Source organism: Labeo rohita, chromosome 10 (genome assembly GCF_022985175.1).
Source record: "Labeo rohita strain BAU-BD-2019 chromosome 10, IGBB_LRoh.1.0, whole genome shotgun sequence".
NCBI lineage: Eukaryota > Metazoa > Chordata > Actinopteri > Cypriniformes > Cyprinidae > Labeo > Labeo rohita.
In genome coordinates, this window is record NC_066878.1 from 23,349,691 (window position 1) to 23,372,378 (window position 22,688).

Sequence of the window (22,688 nt, forward strand, 5' to 3'; positions counted from 1 at the left end):
TACTACTTCTACAAATTTTGTCCAGTTTTGTCCAAAACGTGATCTTTGGACTAAGCCGCACAGAAATGACTACACAGATTTTTGATATTTGCTTCCATTCCCAAAAAATAGCTCTCCGAAGTTGACCGCACCTTTGTTTGTTAACTTATGTTAGTTAGTTTAACATGCTAATTAGTTAATATGCTAACTGGTTGCCATTCTTTATGCTCTTAAGCATATTATACATTAACATTATGTTAGCTTAGGACGCTAATCTGGTCAACATGGAAAGCAATACTTTTGTGTGCTCATTCTCACAAAAGTATGAAAGCACTTCTCAGAAAGTGTGCTGACGCACTCTGCTAAGCCACAAGCCTTGAACCTTTCAGGTCATGGGTTTGAATCCAGTGTGGCACATCATGTGGTGTATTTATATTCAAAATTTTTAGAGAGTTCTGTGCTTTTGCAATGCACATTGTAGAGCTTTTAGACTGTTCAGTGTGATGTGCTTTGATGAGTTTGCTGTGATTTGCAGTTGCAGTGGTTGCTGTGCTTGCTGCACCCTCTGTGCCCCTTATTGATGCTAGCAGCTATATTTATTAAAAGGACTGATTACTAGCGACGTGAGGAGATCTCGTGGCACAAGATCTCGCAAGATCCGATGTGTCTGGTGAGGATATCTTCGCAAAACATTTTGCAGTGTTTATGTTAGAGCTGCATGATTAATCATTAAAAGATCACAATCTGTATTCAAACACCTACACAATCTTATTTAAGTTATTTTGTTTAGATTTCTAATTTTTTTTCTTCAGAATCGTGAGAGAATCATGATCTCCAATTTATTTAAAAAAAACATGATTTTCAGTTTATCCAGAATCATGCAGCTTTAGTTTACATAGTTTAATTTCATAAAGCACCTATATTTTTTGCATTTTGTGTTTTTCAGTTGAATAAAATATTGTTTTTCCCAATATATTTCAGCATTGAGGATTTCCTTTAAAAAGTTTAAAAATCTCATCTCATCTTGTTCTCGTGAACCCAGTCTCGTGTCTTGTCTCGTCTCGTGGGATAAGTGTCTTGTCACACCCCTACTGATTACTCCAATTTTTATTTAACACATCCTTTGTTTTGTGTGGATATATTGTACATTCATTCCCCACTTTCTCCCATTCATGAGTGCACTGTCTTTGCGTATCTATCTAAAGTCTCAGTCCGCATCAAGATGACTAACAATGAACAATAGGCTACTTTTATAATTTTTTTAATCTGTTAATTTATATAAACACTAATATGTATTACTAATGTATTATCAGTCAAGATAAATTAAATAAAGGAACAATCGTATAGGTTTAAAATACTTTAAAAAGTTCATGTCATGAACCTGTAATAATTTCAGAAGTGAATGCATTTACGAGTTTTTTTTTTTTTTTTTCTAAAAATCGTAGTTTGGAGCTTTCTAATTAAATATGGAGCAATTCAGCGTTTGGTCTCACGTCAGGTTTAACATAAAAGCCATCTGATATCATGGACATGCAATCTGCTCCATATACTGTAGACCATATTTAATGAGATTACTGGACCATATATAATTGGATTTAATTGGAATACTGGTGAAAAGCAATTACATTTCTGTCTATTCCTCATACTGACTACATATGGTGTTTTTTATTTCCTTCCTGTTTCTTATAGTCCATTTCAGAGCCTCATGCATGGTCATTATAAATGATATGATTATAAATTATTGTCAAGCTGCTGCCAGTTTTTGTTGTTTCTAAATAACAGAATGTTTTACTCAGATTAATGGTGCATGATGCTGCCGGAGTCTGGCACTGCTCAACGTGACAGAGCTTGCGTTACTGGCTTGATGCTTGTTAAGTGCTGGCAGGTGCTCTATTATACTGCAGGCCACTTGACTTGCCGGTAATGAGCCAGGCGGGCTTATTACTCTGACATGTCTAAATACCACACACATTCTTCCCCTACCTTTCCCCACACAACAGCATCATTTGTGCTCAGAGTCAAACCATTCATCATCTGTCTGAATAAGTACACACAGAAACGTGGCAGCTGGTAGATTGACCTTAACACAATTGTTAAAATTCAAAGGGAGCAAGTTTCTATTGAAACCCTTAAACAATTTTCATGTGATGATTTAGGAAACACTAGCAGCTGTCATCAACCTCCCATATAGTAAGACATACTGATACAGCATCAAATGCATATGATTATTTATTCTCATAACCTATAATACAATCATATAAACTTGTAGGCACACATGATGTCTATACAGGCATTTCATCAAAACAGTATTATATATCAGAACTCCTACTGTATAACAGAAACCCACTGTAAGCTTTGGGACTAAGCAATTCCTGCATCCATAATAGCTACATATCGCCATCAATTCTCATTAGCAACATTTGCACAGATTCAAGTTAAATATTGAATTAAAGGTCTCCGGTACTATAGCTAATAAACAGCTGTTTACATCACTCTACCCAGACAAGTGAGTTTCAATACAGTATAGAACTTGATTAATAGCTCACTTTACAAGACCTGTCATGCTAAAAATATATAATTACAAAATATATAACTCTCAAAAGCACTTGCTGATATTTCACTAAATATGTGTAAACATGTAGGGCTACAGCAGTTGATAGATCATGTCAGTTCACTCGAAAAAACACTACCGCCAATTATTATAGTCATTTCGTCAGCAATTAATATTATTGTGTACAATATTCAGACATAAAACAGCCACAACACAAAAAAAGATTTTCTTTTTTTGTCTTGTTTTCTATTACAAATATCTAAACACTCTTGAATTAAGATATATTTACTTGAGAAGACATGAGTTTTGTCAACTGGGAAAGGAAAACCTTATTTCAAAGGAAAAACAAGATGTTTGAACAACGTTTAGTACTAGTATATTTGTACTAGGAAACAAGACAAAGGTACTAAGAAAATAATTTTTTGCAGTGCAATTTTCATTTAAGCTTTACAATTAAAAGTTTACATGGTCTGATCTTCCATTTGATACTACAATATCCCTTGATACAAATACTGTACTAGGAAAATAGTGAACTCCCTTTTCAAAAAGCACATTTATAAACTCATCAATAGAAAAACAGCCTACAAAGAAAACTATAAGCTTAAATACAATCCAATCTAAGGCATATGGAAGTGAAATAAAAACTACAGCAGCCTGACTTAACACCTTGATAATAAATTGCACAGCTAACACAGAAACAACCATTTAGCTTATTTTAGTTGACTACTACCTTTACTACTGGCTGCATGCCTTGACATGTTTCCATTCAGCCGATATATGCGATCATGAACTGCCATACGTGATGTATTTGTTATGCAGTACATTAATATACTGTAGCCCGAGCTTGTGGAGTAAGGTCTGCTGTTCTCCACACAACAGCTATAAAGCTAATGTGCAGGACGGATATTACTGTTTTGAAATGTCATTTGTAATTGTTAGTCTATATTATTGATAAAAAAGGGTATTAGTACTGCCACTGGGATCATGCACATCAGACTCTGTTTACATGGCATTTTTTGTAGTCTAGTAAAACGGAGACTGCACTCTTAAAAATAAAGGTGCTTAAAAGGTTCTTCACAGCAATGCCACAGAAGAACCATTCAGTCTTTAAAAAACCATCTCTTTCTTACCTTTTTATAATCGGAAGAACCTTTTTTCACCACAAAGAACCTTTTGAGAAACAGAAAGGTTTTTCAGATGTTAAAGGTTCTTTATGGAACTATTTAGACAAAAAAGGTTCTTCTACACTGCAAAAAATGCTTTTCTTACTTAGATTTTTTGTCTTCTTTCTAGCCAAAATATCTAAAAATTCTAAAATCAAGAACGATTTTCTAGACAAGTGAAAATTGTTTTCAGAAAAACAAGTCAAAATTAAATGAGTTTTTGCTTGAAACAAGATTATTTTGCTTGTTCTAAGCAAAAACTGACTTAAATTTGATGTCTTTTTTCTGAAAACAAGACAATAATTTTTGCTTGTTTTGAAAATTCTTCTTGATTTAAGAATTTTTAGATATTTTGGCTGGAAACAAGACAAAAAATGTAAGTAAGAAAAGCATTTTTTACAGTGTATGGCATCGTGAAGCACCTTTATTTTTAAGAGTGTAGAAAATGTTGGTTGCTGAAATCTGGTGCAAGCCTGCAGCGGCATCACAAGCTACAGAAGTTATGCAATTAAAATGAGAACTTTATGAACATTGGTTTTCTATGCATTTCCCCAGGAAGTTGTGTCAGAGAACAATAATTCCTTAATTAATAACCCTACAGTATATGGAAAAGAGCAGCCAACATATTTTTCAAAAATGTTAGTTTTGTGTTCCGCAGAGTAAAGAAAGGTTTACCACAGTCTCGCTGAATCCTTGTTCCTGGAAATGTACTACATTCTTGTTTTCAGGTGTAAACAGTGTTAACCAGAGCTTCAGTGTCATGAAAATAAAACCACATTGGTTTTTCACATGACCACACATTTGCCTTTAAGCTTCTCGGCTCGTTTTTGCTGCTTGCTCTTCTTGCCGTCGATCTGAAGGCTGACAGTCCTGCGCTTCTCCAAATTGAGCAGCTCTTGAAACAGCTCCTTAACGTTGTGATTCGTCTTAGCTGACGTCTCCATGAAGGCACATTTCCACCTCCTGGCCGTGGCCTCTCCGTCACTGGTCTCCACTTCACGACCGTTCACCTCATCATTCTTGTTTCCCACTAGCATGATTGGGATGTTCTCTATATCCCCTTTAATCAGGCAGATCTGCTCGAAGATGGGTTTGAGCTCCTCCAGAGACTGTTTGCTGGCGATGGAGTACACTAAGATGAAGGCGTGGCCTTTGGTGATGGACAGACGCTGCATGGCGGGAAACTGGTGACTGCCCGTGGTGTCTGTGATCTGTAGCGTGCAGATGCTCTTGTCGCAGCTGATCACCTGCCTGTAGGTGTCCTCGATAGTAGGGATGTAGCTCTCGCGAAAGGTTCCCTTCACGAAGCGCAAGACCAAGGAGCTTTTGCCCACTCCACCGGCTCCAAACACAACCACCCGGTAATCGTTGCTTTGTTCAGGCATGGTTCGCTCAAAAAGACCTGGATGGGGGCAAACTGAAAGGAATGATTATAAAATACAAATACGCTCAGACAAAAGGTAAAAAAGCCATCACTGGGGCGGTAGTACCTTTTTAAAAGCTGCTAATATGCACACTACAGGTACAAATATGTATCTAAATGCAGCTTTTAACGGTGCAAAGGTGTACTTTTTGAAAAGGAACCATGCATGTGACAGCATTGTTTTTTTTCTGAGAGCGCACCAAAAGTTTGGCAATTTAAAACCGCATTTGCATCACGCCTAAAGATAAAATCAGCCATATCAATCATATTAATGTATTTTGTATTGCATAACATGAATTCATGCCTAACACAAATGTGTATTCAGTATAGGGAATTTTCTACAAACATTGCTTTGGATAGATACATATTAAGTATAAAATTCATGTAAGACTTTTAAAAAATGAATGCAATTCAAATCAAACCAGCCTCAGCTTTTATATGAAATGTTTTACATATAACCAGAGTCAGTAGAGACTGTTGGCCAATGAGACCTCTGCCAGTCTGGCATGTACGTTTTCCTGATTAGTACGTTTCCCTTATTCCCTCAATACAGGAGCAACATCTCAGTGAGCACATGGATGCAAGCTAAAACGGCTAGTAGAAATATTTTTGAATACGTTACGTATTTTATTTGCCAGTAAACTGATGCAGTGCTGGATGGTGCAGGCAGGATGCGCAGAAAATACAGGCAAGATAAAGGACAAAGAGAAACCAGCCGTGAACTGTGAGTACCACCTATGCTACACCTTTAAGATTATTTGATACATAATAAATTATACATAATCAACACGGTGTGTTTTAAATAATAAATACTGTATAAAAACAAAAGACTGATCAAATTTAAGTCGCGGGTTTTGAATGGATGCGATTCAAAACTCACCTAAATTTTGATGTATAAAGACGTGATTTTAAATTCCGCCTGTCATGTCGCGGTGGACGATGGAAATGATGGGATATCGGCTGTTTTTTTTTTTCTGGAGGTTTGCGATTCCTCTAAAGATCCATCTGAGGCATGACTGTGATATTTAAAGGGGGAGCGCTGTTTCCTGTATGCGCTGCTGACTCTCTCCCATTCTCTCCCCGTGACGTCATGAGGGATTTCAGTGTTTCTCCGTCTGTTCTCCCCTGATGCTGCAAAGCACATGCAGCCGTATGAACAGCGCTCGTTAATATGGTGTGTATTTATCAGACATTCTGTTTTTATGGTGCTTGCATAACACACAGACCTCGTGCATACTTTCTTTTGCATATTATTCTGCTTTAGCCAAATCTGTCAAATCATCTTTAGGCTATTTATATAGCCCTTTATACAATACAGATTGTTTCAAAGCGGCTATACAGGGATGAACGGTAAAATGACGATGTTAGGCTTTAGTTAAGTTAAGGAAGTTAAATATACTTAATGTTTAGCCATTCAAAATATAAACAGGCAGCAATGGCGTTGTTATATTTGCATACTAAACTGTGATTGACTTTATCTTTAATGCATAGGCCTATATTTAACCATTTATAAGCTTTACAAAACCTGATAAATGTTGCCTTCTCTGAAGAAAAAAAAAGGTAACACTTATAGGGAACAATTCTCACTATTAACTAGTTACTTATTAGCATGCATATTATTAACATATTGGCTGTTTATTAGCACTTATAAAGCACCTATTTTGCATGACCGTAAACTACATCTCTAATCCCACCCAATACCTGGGCAAGACCTACCTTAGTATTAACAGCAAGAATTGGACCTTAAAATAAAGTGTGACCAAAAAAGGTAAAATCCCCATGGGATAAATGTAAGTTTTGTAATGTAATGTGAATTTCCATACCATATGACTATTGTTTGATACAAAAGAGATTCAAACTGTAAACATATGTAAACTGTAAGCAAACCTTACGTTCATACTTACAACAACAACGCAACACACTTTTTGTAATACTAGCCAGAAAAATGGCATAAAACATGTACTATTTTTACATATATGGTAACATATTTCTAACACTTTTTTGTAATGCTGTTACCAAATCAGACCAGAAAATAACATAAAAACATATTTTTATGTGTACATAAACATATGTTACTATCTAAAGGAGAGATAAAAACTGCATCCCAAATGACGCACTATACACTATGTACTTATGCACTATGCACTCAACCATGTAGTGTTTGAATTATATAACGTTATTTGTGAGCCTGGACCACAAAAACAGTCATAAGGGTCAATTTTGTGAAATTGAGATTTATACATTATCTGAAAGCTGCAATAAATAAGCTTTCCATTGATGTATGGTTTGTTAGCACAGAACAATATTTGGCTGAGATGCAACTGATTGAAAATCTGGAATCTGAGGGTGCAAAAAAATCTAAATATTGAGAAAATCGTCTTTAAATGTGTCCATATGAAGTTCTTAGCAATGCATATTGCTCACTACTCACTACGTAATTAAAGCTGCAACAGTTCAGTGCAAGTGTTCAACATTACGCATTTTGTTTTTTTGGTTATTTAAGTGCATCATCGGGGTATTTAAAGTGTAAACATCCCAAAGTGTAATTTCACCGGATTTGAAACTCCTGATTTATAGGCTTGTCAGAAAAAAAAAAACATTATAAAATTGATTGGTATGCCTCTTTAGGCTTAAATTATTATGGAATACACTGATTACTTTTCTGAAATAATGCAGCCTCAACGACATGTGTGGCCAACAAATGCAACCTCCAGAGTGTTTGGAATGAAACACAGATGTTGATAGCACCATCTATGGAAATGGTTTAACTGAAGCCTCCTGCTTGATCTGTAGGATTGGAGAGTATGTGCTGTAAACTCTTAGGTTTCACAATAGTTTCAAAAGTTTGCAATGAAATCCCTTCTTTTAACAAGGTCATAGCATCTGTAGCAAAAGGCAAATCATCTGAAGTTTTGGAGGTAGAAATATCCTCCCTTGTATAAAAATGGACTATACGGAGTTGCACTACAGTTTTTTACTCTTTTACCTTCTGAAATAGATTGTGCCTGATGTAGGACTTGCATACTCTAAACAAGCACTTAAGAACGTAAAAATTCAGGATGCTCACACTCAAAATCCTCAGTTGCACTGTTTGTTTAGATGACAGGTTCACAAGGACAGTCTCTAGCATGCCTCACATAAGCATTTATCATCAATTTATCTGGATGATTATCTGCCTTTTGGTCACTCACAGGAACATTGTGCCAGTGCCTCACCTTAGTATTTGAAATCCCCATGGGATAAATGTATCTCATGTGTTTTCATTTCATCTCTTGAGTTATGCAGGGATGGCTTGGTGTTGTTTAGGACCTTCTTCCATCTTATGGGCATGACGTTCTCGTCATTGACATTGGTTCCACTGGATTTGGTCAGGATGAGAGATTTTCAGCAGTGAGTGTGTAAACAATTGATCCTGTCATGAGACCTGTCCATGGTACTGAAGTCCTCTACTCAGCACAGTTTGAACTGGACAGCATTAATATTGGGGGGTTCTTAAGGTTGGTTATATTCTTTACTTCAGTTTCAGCCAAGCGAGTGGGTGAGTAACATGCTTTTGCCAGCATATCTGAGTTTTAACACAGACTATAATAAGGGTTTGCTACTGCGTTCCTTCTGAAGGTCAGTAATATCTGCTGGAGAAATTTGTGCGATGGCATGCTGGCTTTCTGCACACTCTTATCAGATTAAAGGAATGATTCACCCAAAATGAGATTTTTGCTGAAAATGAACTTCAGGTCATCCAAGATGTAGATGATTTTGTTTCTTCACTGGAAGAAATTTGGAGAAATTCTGCATCTAAAGAGCTGATAAAAAACATCACAATAATCTACAAGCAATCCACACCACCCCAGTCCATCAATGATGTGCATATTTGTAATAGACAAATCTATCATTAATGTGTTAACTTGTTGCTTCTCACCAAAAGTCCACACTAACATATCCTCCAGTGAAAAAGTCCATCTTCCTGTTGTCTCTCACATCAAAATCCACCCACATATTTTTTAGAGCTGTTTTGGCTTGAAAATGGTGTTTGATCTGTGCAGATTTCTCTCCTGATTCAGACCAGATGACTTTTTCACGAGAGGAAACAATATTATGGATTATGGACTTAACTAAAAGCAATGGTTTGAAGTTCAAAACGTCTTAATGACTGATTTTAAAGGGGTCATCGGATGCCCATTTTCCACAAGTTGATATGATTCTTTAGGGTTTGCTGAAAAGACTATAACATAGGTCTTCATCTCTGCTCCTGGGGACCCACTTTCCTGCAGAGTTTTGCTCCAACCCTAATTAAACACACCTGAACCAGCTAATCAAGGGCTGTACCCGAAATCATCCCTATACCCTCATTCACTATTCCCTGCATTAGTCCACTGAAGGAGTGAATAAAAACGAGTGAGTGAATTCAGACACTGAGTGAACCAGCCTTTGCCACCTTTGCATAGTTTGTGCTTGCTGTTTAATAATCATTTTAAACTGGCAAATGGGCAGCTCCAGTAGTAAGATTAAATGATTAATATTGAACTCTGTCATGGAAATTATATATAAACTCTAGTTAAACAATTTTATGATCAATTTACAATGAGTTTATATCTGTGTTTTATGCTGTATTACACTGTGGATGAGCGTGTTGTAAAATTAATGAATGGATGATTCAGCTGTGGGCGCCATCTTCTGGCGAGACGCGGGTATTCATTCAGCGTGCAACTCTCACAGTGCATTCAAGGTATTCTTTAGTCGTTGAGTGTACATTGGTTGTACACTCTCTTTTTTGCAGTGCATTGTGGGATTGAATGAGTGCACTTGAGAACATCCACTATGCAGAAAACCATCACAAATGGCTGAGCCCTCAAATAGTGCCTTATGTAAGGGTATTAGGGGCGATTTCAGATACAACCAAGATCTTCGGGATTATTTGAAAAGTCACAGGCCAGGTGTAGTGAAGCAGGCTGGCAAGAAACTTTGCAGGACAGTGGGTCCCCAAGAGCAGGGTTGAAGGCCTATAGTATGGTCTATGAATTTTGGTTAAAAATTCTCAGTGGTAGTGTAGAACAACACCCGTTTTACCTTGTCAAAAACAGCGACCCCTTTTAGGTGCATGTCCCTTTAAATGCTAATGAGCTCTGCTCACCCCACCCCTCTCTTCCTTGGGGTGACGGGCCATTCTCTGAGAGACTAAACTTTAGCCGCATTTAGCCACAAGTTGCACATAGAAAAGACAATTTAGAAATCTTGTATTAGGAAAGATTAATAAAAAATCCTTATACTCACTTCTTCTGTAATTGAAGCTGATGTCGAGAGTAAATGATGCCTGCTATGTACATTCTTGTCTACTCCTGCTATGGCGACGAAACAATGGCGGACAGTTTACAGCTCACTCAGGGCAGGTCTAATGTAAAACACCAGTGTCAGTCAACAACTGTGGGAGGGGCCTGTGTGACATCACTCTGCCAAGAATCGGAGAATGGCTTGATTTGAAAAAGGGGATATGATTTTACCACTGGGTGGATTTTTATCATAAAAGGGTGGTTGTGTACACACACTGCCAACACACGTTTACATTCCAACAACATGTAAAAGATGATTCCTTTAACAGTAATGCAGCTTTTCCATTCTCATAATGTTAATTGATGAACTGGAGTGTTGTGGATCACTTGTGAATTGTTGTAATGTTTTAATTAGTTTGGACTCTCATTCTGACGGTACCCATTCACTGCAGAGGATCCATTGGTGAACAAGTGATGTAATGCTACATTTCTGATCTGATGAAGCAACAAACACATCCATGACCCAATAGACAGTGTGCTAACTTTCAATCTAGCTCTGAAAGACTGATGGACAAGTGCTTCAGACCTACCACAGGGGTTATCAATGTAAATCTGAGTTTCCATGACAAATCCAACAGTACGCAGGGCATGACGTCCATGGAAAACCCTTGCAAAACTGCAAGATTAAACCTTCTCTAAGAACATATAAACAGGCATAATCTAATGAAATATAATACATATTACTTTTTAAAGCATGATATTTTGAAAATACATTTTAAATTTAACCTTCCCAACCCTGTGGCTATGACCAGGACCAAATTTCATGCTTTCTTAAAGGAGAAGTCCACTTCCAGAACAACAATTTACAGATAATGTACTCACCCCCTTGTCATCCAAGATGTTTATGTCTTTCTTTCTTTAGTCGTAAAGAAATTATGGTTTTTGAGGAAAACATTTCAGGATTTTTCTCCATATAATGGACTTCATTGTTGCCCCGATTTTGAACTTCCAAAATGCAGTTTAAATGCAGCTTCAAAGGCTCTAAACGATCCCAGCCGAGGAAGAAGGGTCTTATCTAGTGAAAGGATCGGTCATAAAAATGTGTATACTTTAAGCACAAAAACTTGTGTAGCACAGGCTCTGGGATGCGCGTCTACAATGGTACTAATTAGTGAAGGGCCGTTAATGATAATTTATTCATTTTGAACAAATCTTTAATGTTACTTGGGAAGAACAAATCGTCTCTGGGAGTGATTCATTCAGTCATGCATGTGCACAGATAAGAGGTGAGGTGAGCTAATCATAGACTAAAGACCCAGGTAAACAATGAATGAATCTTTTCTGTTTCTTACAGCATTATAGTTTTGTCTTGTTTGTAGTGTGAGCAACGTTTGTGTAAGCAGTAGATGTGTTAGGGAGGTAACACGTAACATTTTAATTATATTTAGCTAAAATGAACAAAATGACTCAAAAAAAGATTTATTAATTTTGCTGAATGACACTCAAAGGTCTGAGTCGGTAAAATGATCTGAACTTCCCATCACTACTACGAATCACGTGTAAGTTCATCGTCTGTGTACTGAGTACACTCAATCTTATTTTCTTTAAAAAATAAGATTAAAAAAATAAGATTAAGATTTTCTTTAAAAAATAAGTGTTTGACTTACTTGTACTTTCTTAGCCTTTGCTTGTTCGCTTTGTAAACAGTGGGTCTGTAGTTCCGTGTGACCTTTTTTTTGACCTGATTCAATAGTATGTAGCGTCTATGAAGTCCATTATATGGAGAAAAATGCTGAAATGTTTTCTTCAGAAACCATAATTTCTTTACGACTGAAGACAGAAAGACATGAACATCTTGAATGACATGGGGGTGAGTACATTATTTGTGAATTGTTGTTCTGGAAGTGAAGTTCTCCTTTAAGCAAATTCTTAACCAGATTTTTAAAAAAGTTTGATAAGATGTTTTTAAAATCAAAAGACCTTAGTTTCATATTGCATAATATTTTAAATATTACATAAATATAATACACATTTCAAACAAAAAAATATTAACAGAATCAAGTTTACTACAGGACTACAGTACTTGTGGGTTTGATAAAAATCAACTTTGATCGGTTTAGGAAAATAAACGGCTGCTAACCACAGCGTCTATTGGTACAACAGATGTGGTTGCTGTGAACGAGTTTCAGTTGATCTCAAGCGTTGTGCTTCCCCCTGCTGACAACCAGAAGAAATTTCACAAACTGACTCGTGACGTTTTGTCTGGTGACTTAAAACTCAATGCGTTCTTTATTCAGCATATTAGAGATGATTTCTGAAGGATCATGTGACACGGTGACACTGAAGACTGGACTAATGATACTGAAAATTCAGCTTTGATCACAGGAATAAAGTACATTTTAAAATGTATTCAACTAGAAGATAAATTGTAATAATATTTTACATTATTTCAGTTTTTACTGTTATTTTGATCAAATAAATGCAGACTGGGTGAGCATAAGAGACTTGATTAAAGACATTTAAAATCAATGTTTTCAAACCTTTGACAAGTAATGTACTTTCAAATCAAGTGCATGCCCAGAATCTTCCAGGAAAGAAAGAAAGAACTACAAAAAGACAAAAGAAAGAGAACAAATCGCTGCCACCATTTGCTAGGTCTCCACATAGCAATTATGAAGTGTAAAACACGGTCCAACTTTCAGAGTTTAAATGTCACTTTGTTGCGAAATTCTCAGATGATTGTTTGTAGCACAACTGTGCATTTTTCTCTGTTGCTAGGATGAAAAAGAAACTTTTTTGTGTGTTGACATTTGTAGCGTTAGATACATTATTTTAACATTTATTGTATTTATTATAATTATCACACTTATAAAAAAAACATGTAATTTTATACAATCACAGACTGATGTTCAGATATACTGCAGAACATCACGAATAAAAGTAAACAAGTCAATTTTTACACTAGCTATCACAGCTGGGTTCAGCTCAATGAACTGCAAAACACATCTGCTTTTACTGCAAATAAACAGATTATAAACTTTGCATATTAAACATGTTATTTACAGTTTGATTCATGCATCATTTTACAGGTTTTTACTATTTATGCAAAAGTTGTGGCTTGCATGCTTCAGTTATTGATTCAAGTTTTTTGTTTTATTGTTAAGCAAAGCATTGTTTATTTGTTACCGTAATTAGGCATTATCTCAATAAATGTGTACTAATTAGAAGGATTATATAGTCTGAATGTACTGATTAATACAAATCAGCTTGATTTATTTCGAAAAAAAAAAAAAAAAAATTCCCCAGTATATTTTAAATAAACAGTATGACGATGTTTGTCTAATGCAACCTTTACATAAGTAAATGAACAATTTAGCAAAAAATAAAAAATGAGCTCATGGAAAACATTTTATGTCATGGATTACTCCTTGGGCAACTCCTTGGACTAAATATGTGCTATTATGTGTTTTCGTTCTCAGATAGAAGAGGAAGTCAAAGACAGGACAAAAAATTGTGAAGGAAGTAGGCAGAAGTTTCTCAAAATGAGGAAGTCTGCATATAGTTCCATTTACTTACTGAAGTTTGTGTCAGTTCAATAACAGCAACACAAAGGTGAAAAACTATTCAGTACATCAGTATTCGCTCAAACTTTCAGTTTACACTTAGCGCTTGCGTTCCTGAATTGGCAGCTTCTCTTGAACTATCCACTGAGTTTTTGGTCATACCACATCCTGTTGAGTTCGACAGCTATTTGAACATGGTATATAGTCACTGTCCAAAGTGAGGGGAGTCGAACACTTTGTGAGGTAAGATTATGTCTATTTCTCTACATGTAGTACATGTTTCATGTGTATGTAAGATTATGTGCTCAAGTGCGATTATTAAACTAGATGAATTCTTCCGGCGGAGTGAATTAAGCGTGAATTAAACCAATTAAGTCAATGATGTGAAGAAAAAGAATCGAAATCCTTTTTAACTACAATTTTACTTTATATCATATGCTATGTTATGTTCTCCAGTTATAACGAGCATCATACGGTATACAAAATATTCAATATTCAAATTGTTAATCTTAATATATTGATATGGAATCATGAAAATAAAAGGAAAAAGTTCTAGTGAAACTGTTTAAATTATCTGAATAATATGTCACTTTGTTGTGGCATTACCTCATCTGTCATTATTAAGTTACTTTGAAGTAAAAAAGCAAAAAGCAAAGCTGTTCAAGAATATCAGATGTTTCTCTGCCTTATTGTGAACTTATATTTCTTTTAAAGAAGGCCAAAATTAGTTTTTTAATCATTGATTAAATTACAAAATGTATTTAATGTATGTGTTTAAAGTTTAACTAAAGGTTACATATAAAAATCCTAAATGTTTAGATAAATGTTTAGATGAATTGTTTCACATGTTGGCAAACATATATAAAATAATTCTCAAAATATATACACAGTGATGTCCAAATGTATTTGGTATTCGAATTATAATTTAAAAAATGAAATAACCTGAAAGTTATAGCATTTTGAAACTTTTACAACAGTGATGTTATGACAAACATCATAAATTCTAAAATTCTTGTGATTTTTCATCATTTCACTTACATTGTTAACATTTTTATTGTGTTTTAATATCATTTATAATGAAAGCATATTAATATAATTTATTAATAAATTAATATTAATACAATTTATTAATAAATTAATATAATTTATGTAACCATTATAATTTAGAAGCTTTTCCCACTATTTGTCTTACGCTTTTAAATATATATATACATTACAGTCTATAGTTTGTTGATTATTATTATTAGTGTTTAACACAAAGCAAAAGATGAAAAATAAAATATCTTAAAATATCTTTATAGCAACCTATTTATATATCTACATTCTACTGTAGGGCACAGTATTATTATGTCACCATTTTGGATTAATAAATCACCTTAATTATAATAGTTTACAAAATGCCATAGATCTGGTAGTAAAACTAGATTCACTAGTGGTAAATCTAATTAAGTTAAATCCCCAAATTACATATTTAAAACTTCTGACCAGTGACACACATCTCTGTAGCAACACATGTTCATTAAAGTCATTGTGCTTTTGCTGCTTTGCTGCATTTGCACCACATTTTCCATTGCAAACATTGCATTTTGTAGTTAGGTTACAATAACACTGACCTTTTCTTGCGTAGCCAATCTGGCTTCTTCTTTATGGAATCTTTTGCGGTTGAATTTGATGAATCTTCTCAGACTCGCTTCTCTTTCATGCACAAACACGAGGCCCTGAGGTTTTGTATTAGCGTTTGTGTTTGAGGTTGCTTTTTAGCGAGTAAAAAGGCTAGATGATGTATTTTCTGTTTGCTTCATTTGGCATTTTGAATACTTCAGTCACATCATTTCTCATTAATGGAAGTAATAGGATAATTCATGTATTTTTGAAAGAAGCAGAATGAAAATAAATCCTAATGTAATATTGATATATTTAATCAGACTGTAGCCTGGCTTTCGCTGACCACTAGATAGCAGGTAAACAAAGATCAAAACAATCATATCAAGATAAATCAACTGGGGTTAAATTTCAGAAATGAATGGTTAGTTATGAGCTTGCATGTGAGTGTTTATCATTTGTTGCACAGCATTTGTCTCTTTGCCACATTAAGCAATTTCTTCATGCATGAAATAGCTCATTTCCATGTACAGTGTGCAGCTGTGTGACCTTGATTCGTGTCCTTGTCTTTAGCGGATTTATCTGGTTGGTGTGTAGTCATCTTCAAGTGCCATAAACACCTCATGGGAGTGGGCTTAAGTTGTAGTAGAAGGCTGAATGTTATTGCAAAAGACTTGACCGCTTCCTCTTTCTGCGTGAACTAGTTTCTCAGTGGCGCATGTCTTTTGTCTTTTAACTTCTTAGCCAAGTTAGAGTTTTAAATATACATACACATGCATGTGTTCGTGGAATTTACTTTGTAAGAACATATATGCTGTTTCTCATTACCTTTAAAAGCCTAAATGCTCTAACTATATTTTGTATACGTATACAATGTGGCTACATATAATTATAAAAACGTTTTAAAAATTGAAAAATTTTTCACCTAGTAGTGAAGGTAAAACTGCAAAAAAAATTGTAGAAAATGGGGAAAACTGTAATAACAAAGAATGGGTAATTACACCGTGAAACGATTTTTTTGCTTCTTTCTGGTTTGACATATTGAATACAAAAATCACATTACTTTTTGTGTATCATTAATGGTGTTCTTTAAAACTTATAAAATATATGTTGACAACTTACAGAAAAATGACATGGTAAATGCATTCCGTGAACCAAAAACGACCGTTTAACATAAACAGTTACCAAAAGTGAGTCGTTCGAAACGTCAGAAGCGTACGCCTGATGATTTTTGTCCTACAATGTTCTGGAATGTTCCAGAAACATTAGAGAATATTCTAGAATGTTCAATCTTTTAACTGGATATTTTAGAATGTTCCCGTCTTTGCAAAAACTGTACTAAACCGATGTTTAAAAATTAATGATAGAATTCAAAAACTGACCTGACCTAAATATTTTCCAGAACATTGATGATGTGTCAAAATAAATAGTACAATAATAATTATCACCACAGAATTATGTGATAATAAGAATCATACAAATTTTGTTATGTCACATTGTGTTATTTGACTGGCAGTGTAAATAAAAAACAAAGCAGAAAAAAGTCTCTGTTTAATATAAGAGACGAAAGACATGCATCTATTAAAAATGAGAAGAAACAGACAGGCCGATTAAAATGAAATGCTAAAGATTGTGTTATAGATAACACATGACATTAGTGACAGGTGTGAGAGATTGTGAGTGAACAGAACGCAAAACCAACAAAAGCGGTAAACACAAAAAGAGAGATTCTTGCATTTTGGTGCAATTTTTAATTCGTTTGAAAGTATATTTAGCATGTAAGCATATCAGACTAATGTTGTTGGGAACAACATTTATTCATAATGTACTGTAATATACATTTTGAGTGCTTATTGCCTTTATGCCATGGTAATTACCATGGTAGCTCAGGAACAAATTCTCACTATTAACTAACTGTTGATTCGATGAACTCCTTTTTTTTAAATTTGCTGTTTATCAGTAGTTAGTAAAGTAGTTGTAAAGTTTAAGAGATCTAATATATGCTCATGCAGAACAAGGCATTAATATGTGACCCTGGATCACAAAACCAGTCATGAAGGTCAATTTTTTGAAATTGAGCTTTATACATAACATGAAAGCTGATTAAATAATCTCTCCATAGACATATTGTTTTATAAATTGTTATATATATTGTTTTATATATATTGTTTGTTAGGATAGGACAATATTTGGCCAAGATACAACTATTTGAAAATCTGAGGGTGCAAAACAATCAGAATATTGAGAAAATCATCTTCAAAGTTGTCCAAATGAAGCTCTTACTAATGCATATTACTAATCATATCATAATCAATTAAGTTTTGATATATTTACAGTAGGAATTTTACAAAATATCTTCATGAAACATTTTTTCATTTTTACTTAATATCCTAATGATTTTTGGCATAAAAGAAAAATCAATAATTATGACACATACAATGTATTTCTGGTATTATTGCTACAAATATTCCCCAGTGATTTAAGACTGGTTTTGTGGTGCAGGGTCACATATGTGCTTTATAAGTACTAATAAACTGCCTATATGCTAGAAAAACGCATGCTTGTTAAGCGAGAACTGGTCCCTAAAATGAAGTGGGTAACACTTTATGGACCCGTTCTCGCTATTAACTAGTTGCTTATTAGCATGCCTATTATTAACCTGTTAGTTGCTTATTAGCACTTACAAAGCACATATTCTGGATTACCATATTCTACATCCCTATTCATACCCAATACCTAAATTGTAAAAACTTCTTACTAACTACTAATAAGCAGTAAATTAGAAGTTTATTGAGGCAAAAGGCGTGGTTTGTTAATGGAGAGAATTGGACTTTAAAATATCAAACAAGCTGATTTTTTGATATAATGTTATTATTTGGCATTAATCGAGTTTACAGGGTTTAAATCTGTAGATTTTGTTTAAATGTGTCCAGTGCTCACAGGTGGGTTGTTTGCTTGAAGCCTCTCTGCTTTTCAGGAAAAAATCAGTTCTAGAGTTTCTAAGACATGATCAACACATTGTCTTTTTCAGGTTATTAGCTGTCCTCTAAGCTTTCTGCAGACAGTCGAACAGATATGGCGGACAGGGTGCAGGTGCTGCCGTACTTCTTCGGCAACATCACGCGAGAAGAGGCAGAGGAATACCTGAGGCAAGGAGGAGCAGGAGACGGCCTGTACCTGCTGCGCCAGAGCCGCAGTTTCCTTGGCGGATTTGCCCTGTCGGTGGCCTACGGCCGCCAGTTCTACCACTACACCATCGAGAGGGAGATGAATGACACCTACGCCATCGCCGGCGGCAAATCTCACAGAACCCCGATAGATGTGATCGACTATCACTCACAGGAGTCCGACGGGCTCGTCTGCCTGCTGAAAAAGCCCTTTAACCGGCCGCGGGGCACAGAGCCTAAAGTCGGGCCGTTTGAAGACCTGAAAGAGCAGCTCATCAGGCAGTATGTCAAACAAACCTGGAATTTACAGGTTGGTGCCACTTTATTTCAACTTTGTGAAGACACATCAACTTAGTCTACTAACCCTAACCATAACCCAACAGTCTACCAATACTCTAATGATCGCTAGCTGAAATTTAGCTGCAAAGATACTTAATGTTAGTGAAGCCAAAATTTCTCATACTAATAATATTTTCGTAACTCCAAAAAATATATTGTATTTGCGACACACTTGCATGGCGATTCATACGCTGTAAAAAAACACTTAAAATAATTTGTTACCCTGCTGCCTTACATTTCTAAGTTCATTCAACTCAATGGATATTTGAGTTTGTTAAACTTAAAATCTGGGGTTGTTACCCAGCTGCCTTTAAATTTTAAGTTGACTCAACTGAAATGTCACTTAGTACTTAACGTTTCAAGTTGACTCGAATAAACTTAAAAATGTAAGGCAGCAGGGCAGTAAATTAATTTAAGTGCAAGTATGTCGCGAAAAAATTAGAGTTAAAAAAGAGCAATCTCTGAGAAATTTTGGTTTCACTAACATTAAGTAACTTTGCAGCTAAACTAGCAGTCGGAGTATTAGTAGACTGTTGGGTTATTGTTACTTAACGTGTCAAGTTGCCTAAACGTTTTTGAGTGGAATGAACTTAAAATTTTTAGGCAGCCGGGTAACAAATTATTTTAAGTTGACTCAACAAATTGTTTTTACAGTGTACTATTACGTATAACTTTTTATTTTTTTGGCACGCTTGTATGAATTGTACATTTTCATACTGTTCCAGTATGTTAGGTTTAGGTGGACCTTGCTTATTTTATTTCAAAAATACCATTAGTATAAATCAAATTGTACAAATTCACCAAAATGTAAAATAGTTATGCTTTCTCGTGAGTTTGGTATTTGAGCCTTTAGTAATGCTTAGAGAGACAATTGCTTAAATAGAGCACTGAGCTCATGTATTTACTATTTATTTACTGTGTCTTTGTCTTCTTGTGCGTGACTTTCTTTTTTGACCGACGTTTCAAATCCTCCTTACCTTGATCATTTTGGTACACAGTAAAAACAGTCTGTTTTAAAAAAAGATTATCGAAGTATATTTACAAGAAAACGCTTTGACAGAGACAAGAATTTTACTGAAACTTACTAGCAATTTTTGAGCGAAATGTTTTCTAAACCAAATTTTCAGTGTATATATCCATTTTTACATCCATTTTCAACCAGTTCCCAGTCGATAAAGTCCCATCTTTCTTTTTTTTTTTGTAGAATATACTATTTCCGCGGGAAGTATGTGAGATTACGAGAATAAAATAAGTTGTGAACATTTCATGTTTCACTTGTCAAACATCCTTCACACATTTTGTTTCAGCTGAGGTCAGCTTTTGAACATTTGCAGCAATATTGAATGCATTTATGCCACCCCTGTGCTGCATTAAAAAAAAAAACATCATGTATGTACATTTTTTGTTATTAGACGGGAACCGTTATAATTTTTGTCTGTCGTGTGGCAGGGTTCAGCTCTGGAGCAGGCTATCATCAGCCAGCGGCCTCAGCTGGAGAAACTCATCGCCACAACAGCTCATGAGAAGATGCCGTGGTTCCACGGCAAGATCGACCGTGAAGACTCAGAGATGCGGCTGCTCAGGAGCTCACACGTCAACGGCAAATTCCTGTGAGTCTTTGAGTCATCCACGTCTGATTATGCAAGTTCAAGAAAAATGAGAAATGATCTTGGACTTTTTATTACACCCACAAGACATACTATATTAGCTACAGTATAAATCTAGAAACTACCGTCATAAAGTTTATGCTCAGGAGGATATTTATAGATTATTCATTTATTTTAAAAAAATTACACTTTAGTTCAGAGAGGATGCGTTCATTTGAACTGACAGTAAACACTTTTGCATTATTACAAAAACTGATTTCAAACAAATGTTCTTTTGAAATTTCAAAATCAAAGAATCTTGAAGAAAGCTTCCAAAAAAAAAAAAAAAAAAAAAAAAAAGAAGCAGCACAGCTGTTTCCGAGAAATGTTTGTTGAGGATTTCTAGATCATGTGACACTGAAAACTGAAGTAATGATGCTGAAAATTCAGCGTTGCGTGACAGAAATACGCTGACAGAGAAAACAGATATTTGAAATTGTAATAATATTTCACAATATTACTGTTTTACTCACTTTTGAACAAATAAATTCTGCCTTGGTGGGCATAAGAGACTTTTTCAAACAGTCTTTTGAATAACAGTGTATCTTAAATAAAAAAAAGTTCATAAAAATATTTGTACATGCAATTGTTTATATTGCATCAGTATTAATTTTCATAAGGACACCAGAGTAAAGCAATATGTTTTTATCTTGCATTAATTATATGAATGCAAGATTTAGGGTGTTGGTTAAATTATAACATACTCATGTGCGTGTTATCGTTTTTAGTGTCTAGATTTTTTGTATAATCTAATATCAGATCATTACTAATCTTAAAAAATGTAATCCCAAAACTAAAAAACGACATAAGGTACAGATTTCATAACAGTAGATTTGAGCAAGTGCGCTGGATGCGGCATAAAACAGGAGATTGGACTGTAGCGCCACTGCTCTGAAGTAAAAAAAAAGGCGAGGCAGAGAGGCAGCGTGTGGTTTCCGCTATGACACTGTTTGAGAGGACTTCCTGAACTGACCGAAGACGCGGTGTGGGGGCGGAAAACAAGAGCAGGGCTGGGTGGGGGTAGTGTGTGTCAGTACAGTGTGCGCTTGCTTTAAATAGAATGCTTGCCTCCATCTTAAAACACGCGTATGCGATGTAGCGTACAAAACGATGGAAAAAGAAGAAAGTTTGTTTACAAGACAAACATGGCTTTATCATCATGAGAATCATGTCATTAGCTTTGAACTGCTTAGCTTTTACTAAAGCTTTTCAAAAAATACATCTATATTATAGTCATTTTTTTTATTTTGAATATTAAAACATTAACTGAACATTAGTTTACAGACTACATCCACTGTATATTGAATCTCAATGCTTAATCTCTGTTTTGAAAAGCATCCGTTTTTCTCCTCCAGCTCCATCTAGTGTTGATTTGAGCTCAGTTTGCAAGAGCTGCTGTTAACTTTTAGTTCATTATTTTCTATCCTCTGCTTAACATTTACTGTATCGTTCTCTGTCCTCTTAACAGAATTAGACAAAGAGAAAACAATGGCAGAAACGTGTCTTATGCACTGTGTCTCCTGCATAATAACCAAGTCATGCACTATCGTATTGATAAGGACAAGGCTGGCAAACTCTCCATTCCTGATGGGAAGAAGTTCGACACACTTTGGCAGGTAAATAAAGCTGTCAAGAGAAACCTGTCAAAGTTGGCCTTCAGAGCAGACGATGAACAGTCTATACATACAGTACTTATCAAAAGTTTGGAAACTTTATGATTTCTAAATGATGTTTTAATGAAATCTCGGTAACACTTTAGTATAGGGAACAATTCTCACTATTAACTAGTTGCTTATTAGCATGCCTATTAATAACATATGTGACCCTGGACCACAAAACCAGTCTTAAGTCGTTGGGGTATATTTGTTGCAATAGCCAAAAATACATTGTATGGGTCAAAATTATTTATTTTTCTTTTATGCCAAAAATCATTAGGAAATTAAGTAAAGATCATGTTCCATTAAGATATTTTGTAAAATTCCTACCAT

General features: G+C 35.1%; 2 protein-coding genes across 5 annotated transcripts in view; one reads left to right on the plus strand and one right to left on the minus strand.

The window, feature by feature from the left end:
* Positions 1-2,190: 2,190 nt before the first annotated feature.
* On the minus strand, positions 2,191-6,259 carry LOC127171800 (GTP-binding protein Di-Ras2). 2 transcript variants are annotated; one of them, XM_051120682.1, is made up of 2 exons: positions 5,997-6,259; positions 2,191-5,110 (listed from the first exon to the last, which is right to left on the minus strand). In XM_051120682.1, exon 2 carries the CDS (start codon positions 5,076-5,078, stop codon positions 4,479-4,481), a length of 600 nt encoding a protein of 199 aa, XP_050976639.1. In that variant the 5' UTR covers positions 5,079-5,110; positions 5,997-6,259; the 3' UTR covers positions 2,191-4,478. The 2 variants fall into 2 exon arrangements, with proteins under 2 accessions (XP_050976639.1, XP_050976640.1); XM_051120683.1 differs by having other exon boundaries at positions 2,191-5,095; positions 5,997-6,247.
* The window catches only part of syk (spleen tyrosine kinase), a 34,191-nt gene continuing 17,112 nt past the window's right edge, over positions 5,610-22,688 (plus strand). Inside the window, exons 1-4 of one of the 3 annotated variants that reach the window (XM_051120680.1) lie at positions 5,610-5,840; positions 18,580-19,025; positions 20,504-20,664; positions 22,169-22,316. In XM_051120680.1, coding sequence (XP_050976637.1) covers positions 18,624-19,025; positions 20,504-20,664; positions 22,169-22,316 — 711 coding nt within the window. In that variant the 5' untranslated portion in view covers positions 5,610-5,840; positions 18,580-18,623. Of the gene's footprint in view, positions 5,841-13,901; positions 14,190-18,579; positions 19,026-20,503; positions 20,665-22,168; positions 22,317-22,688 lie in introns of those variants that run through there. The other 2 variants (XM_051120679.1, XM_051120681.1) reach the window with 2 other exon arrangements.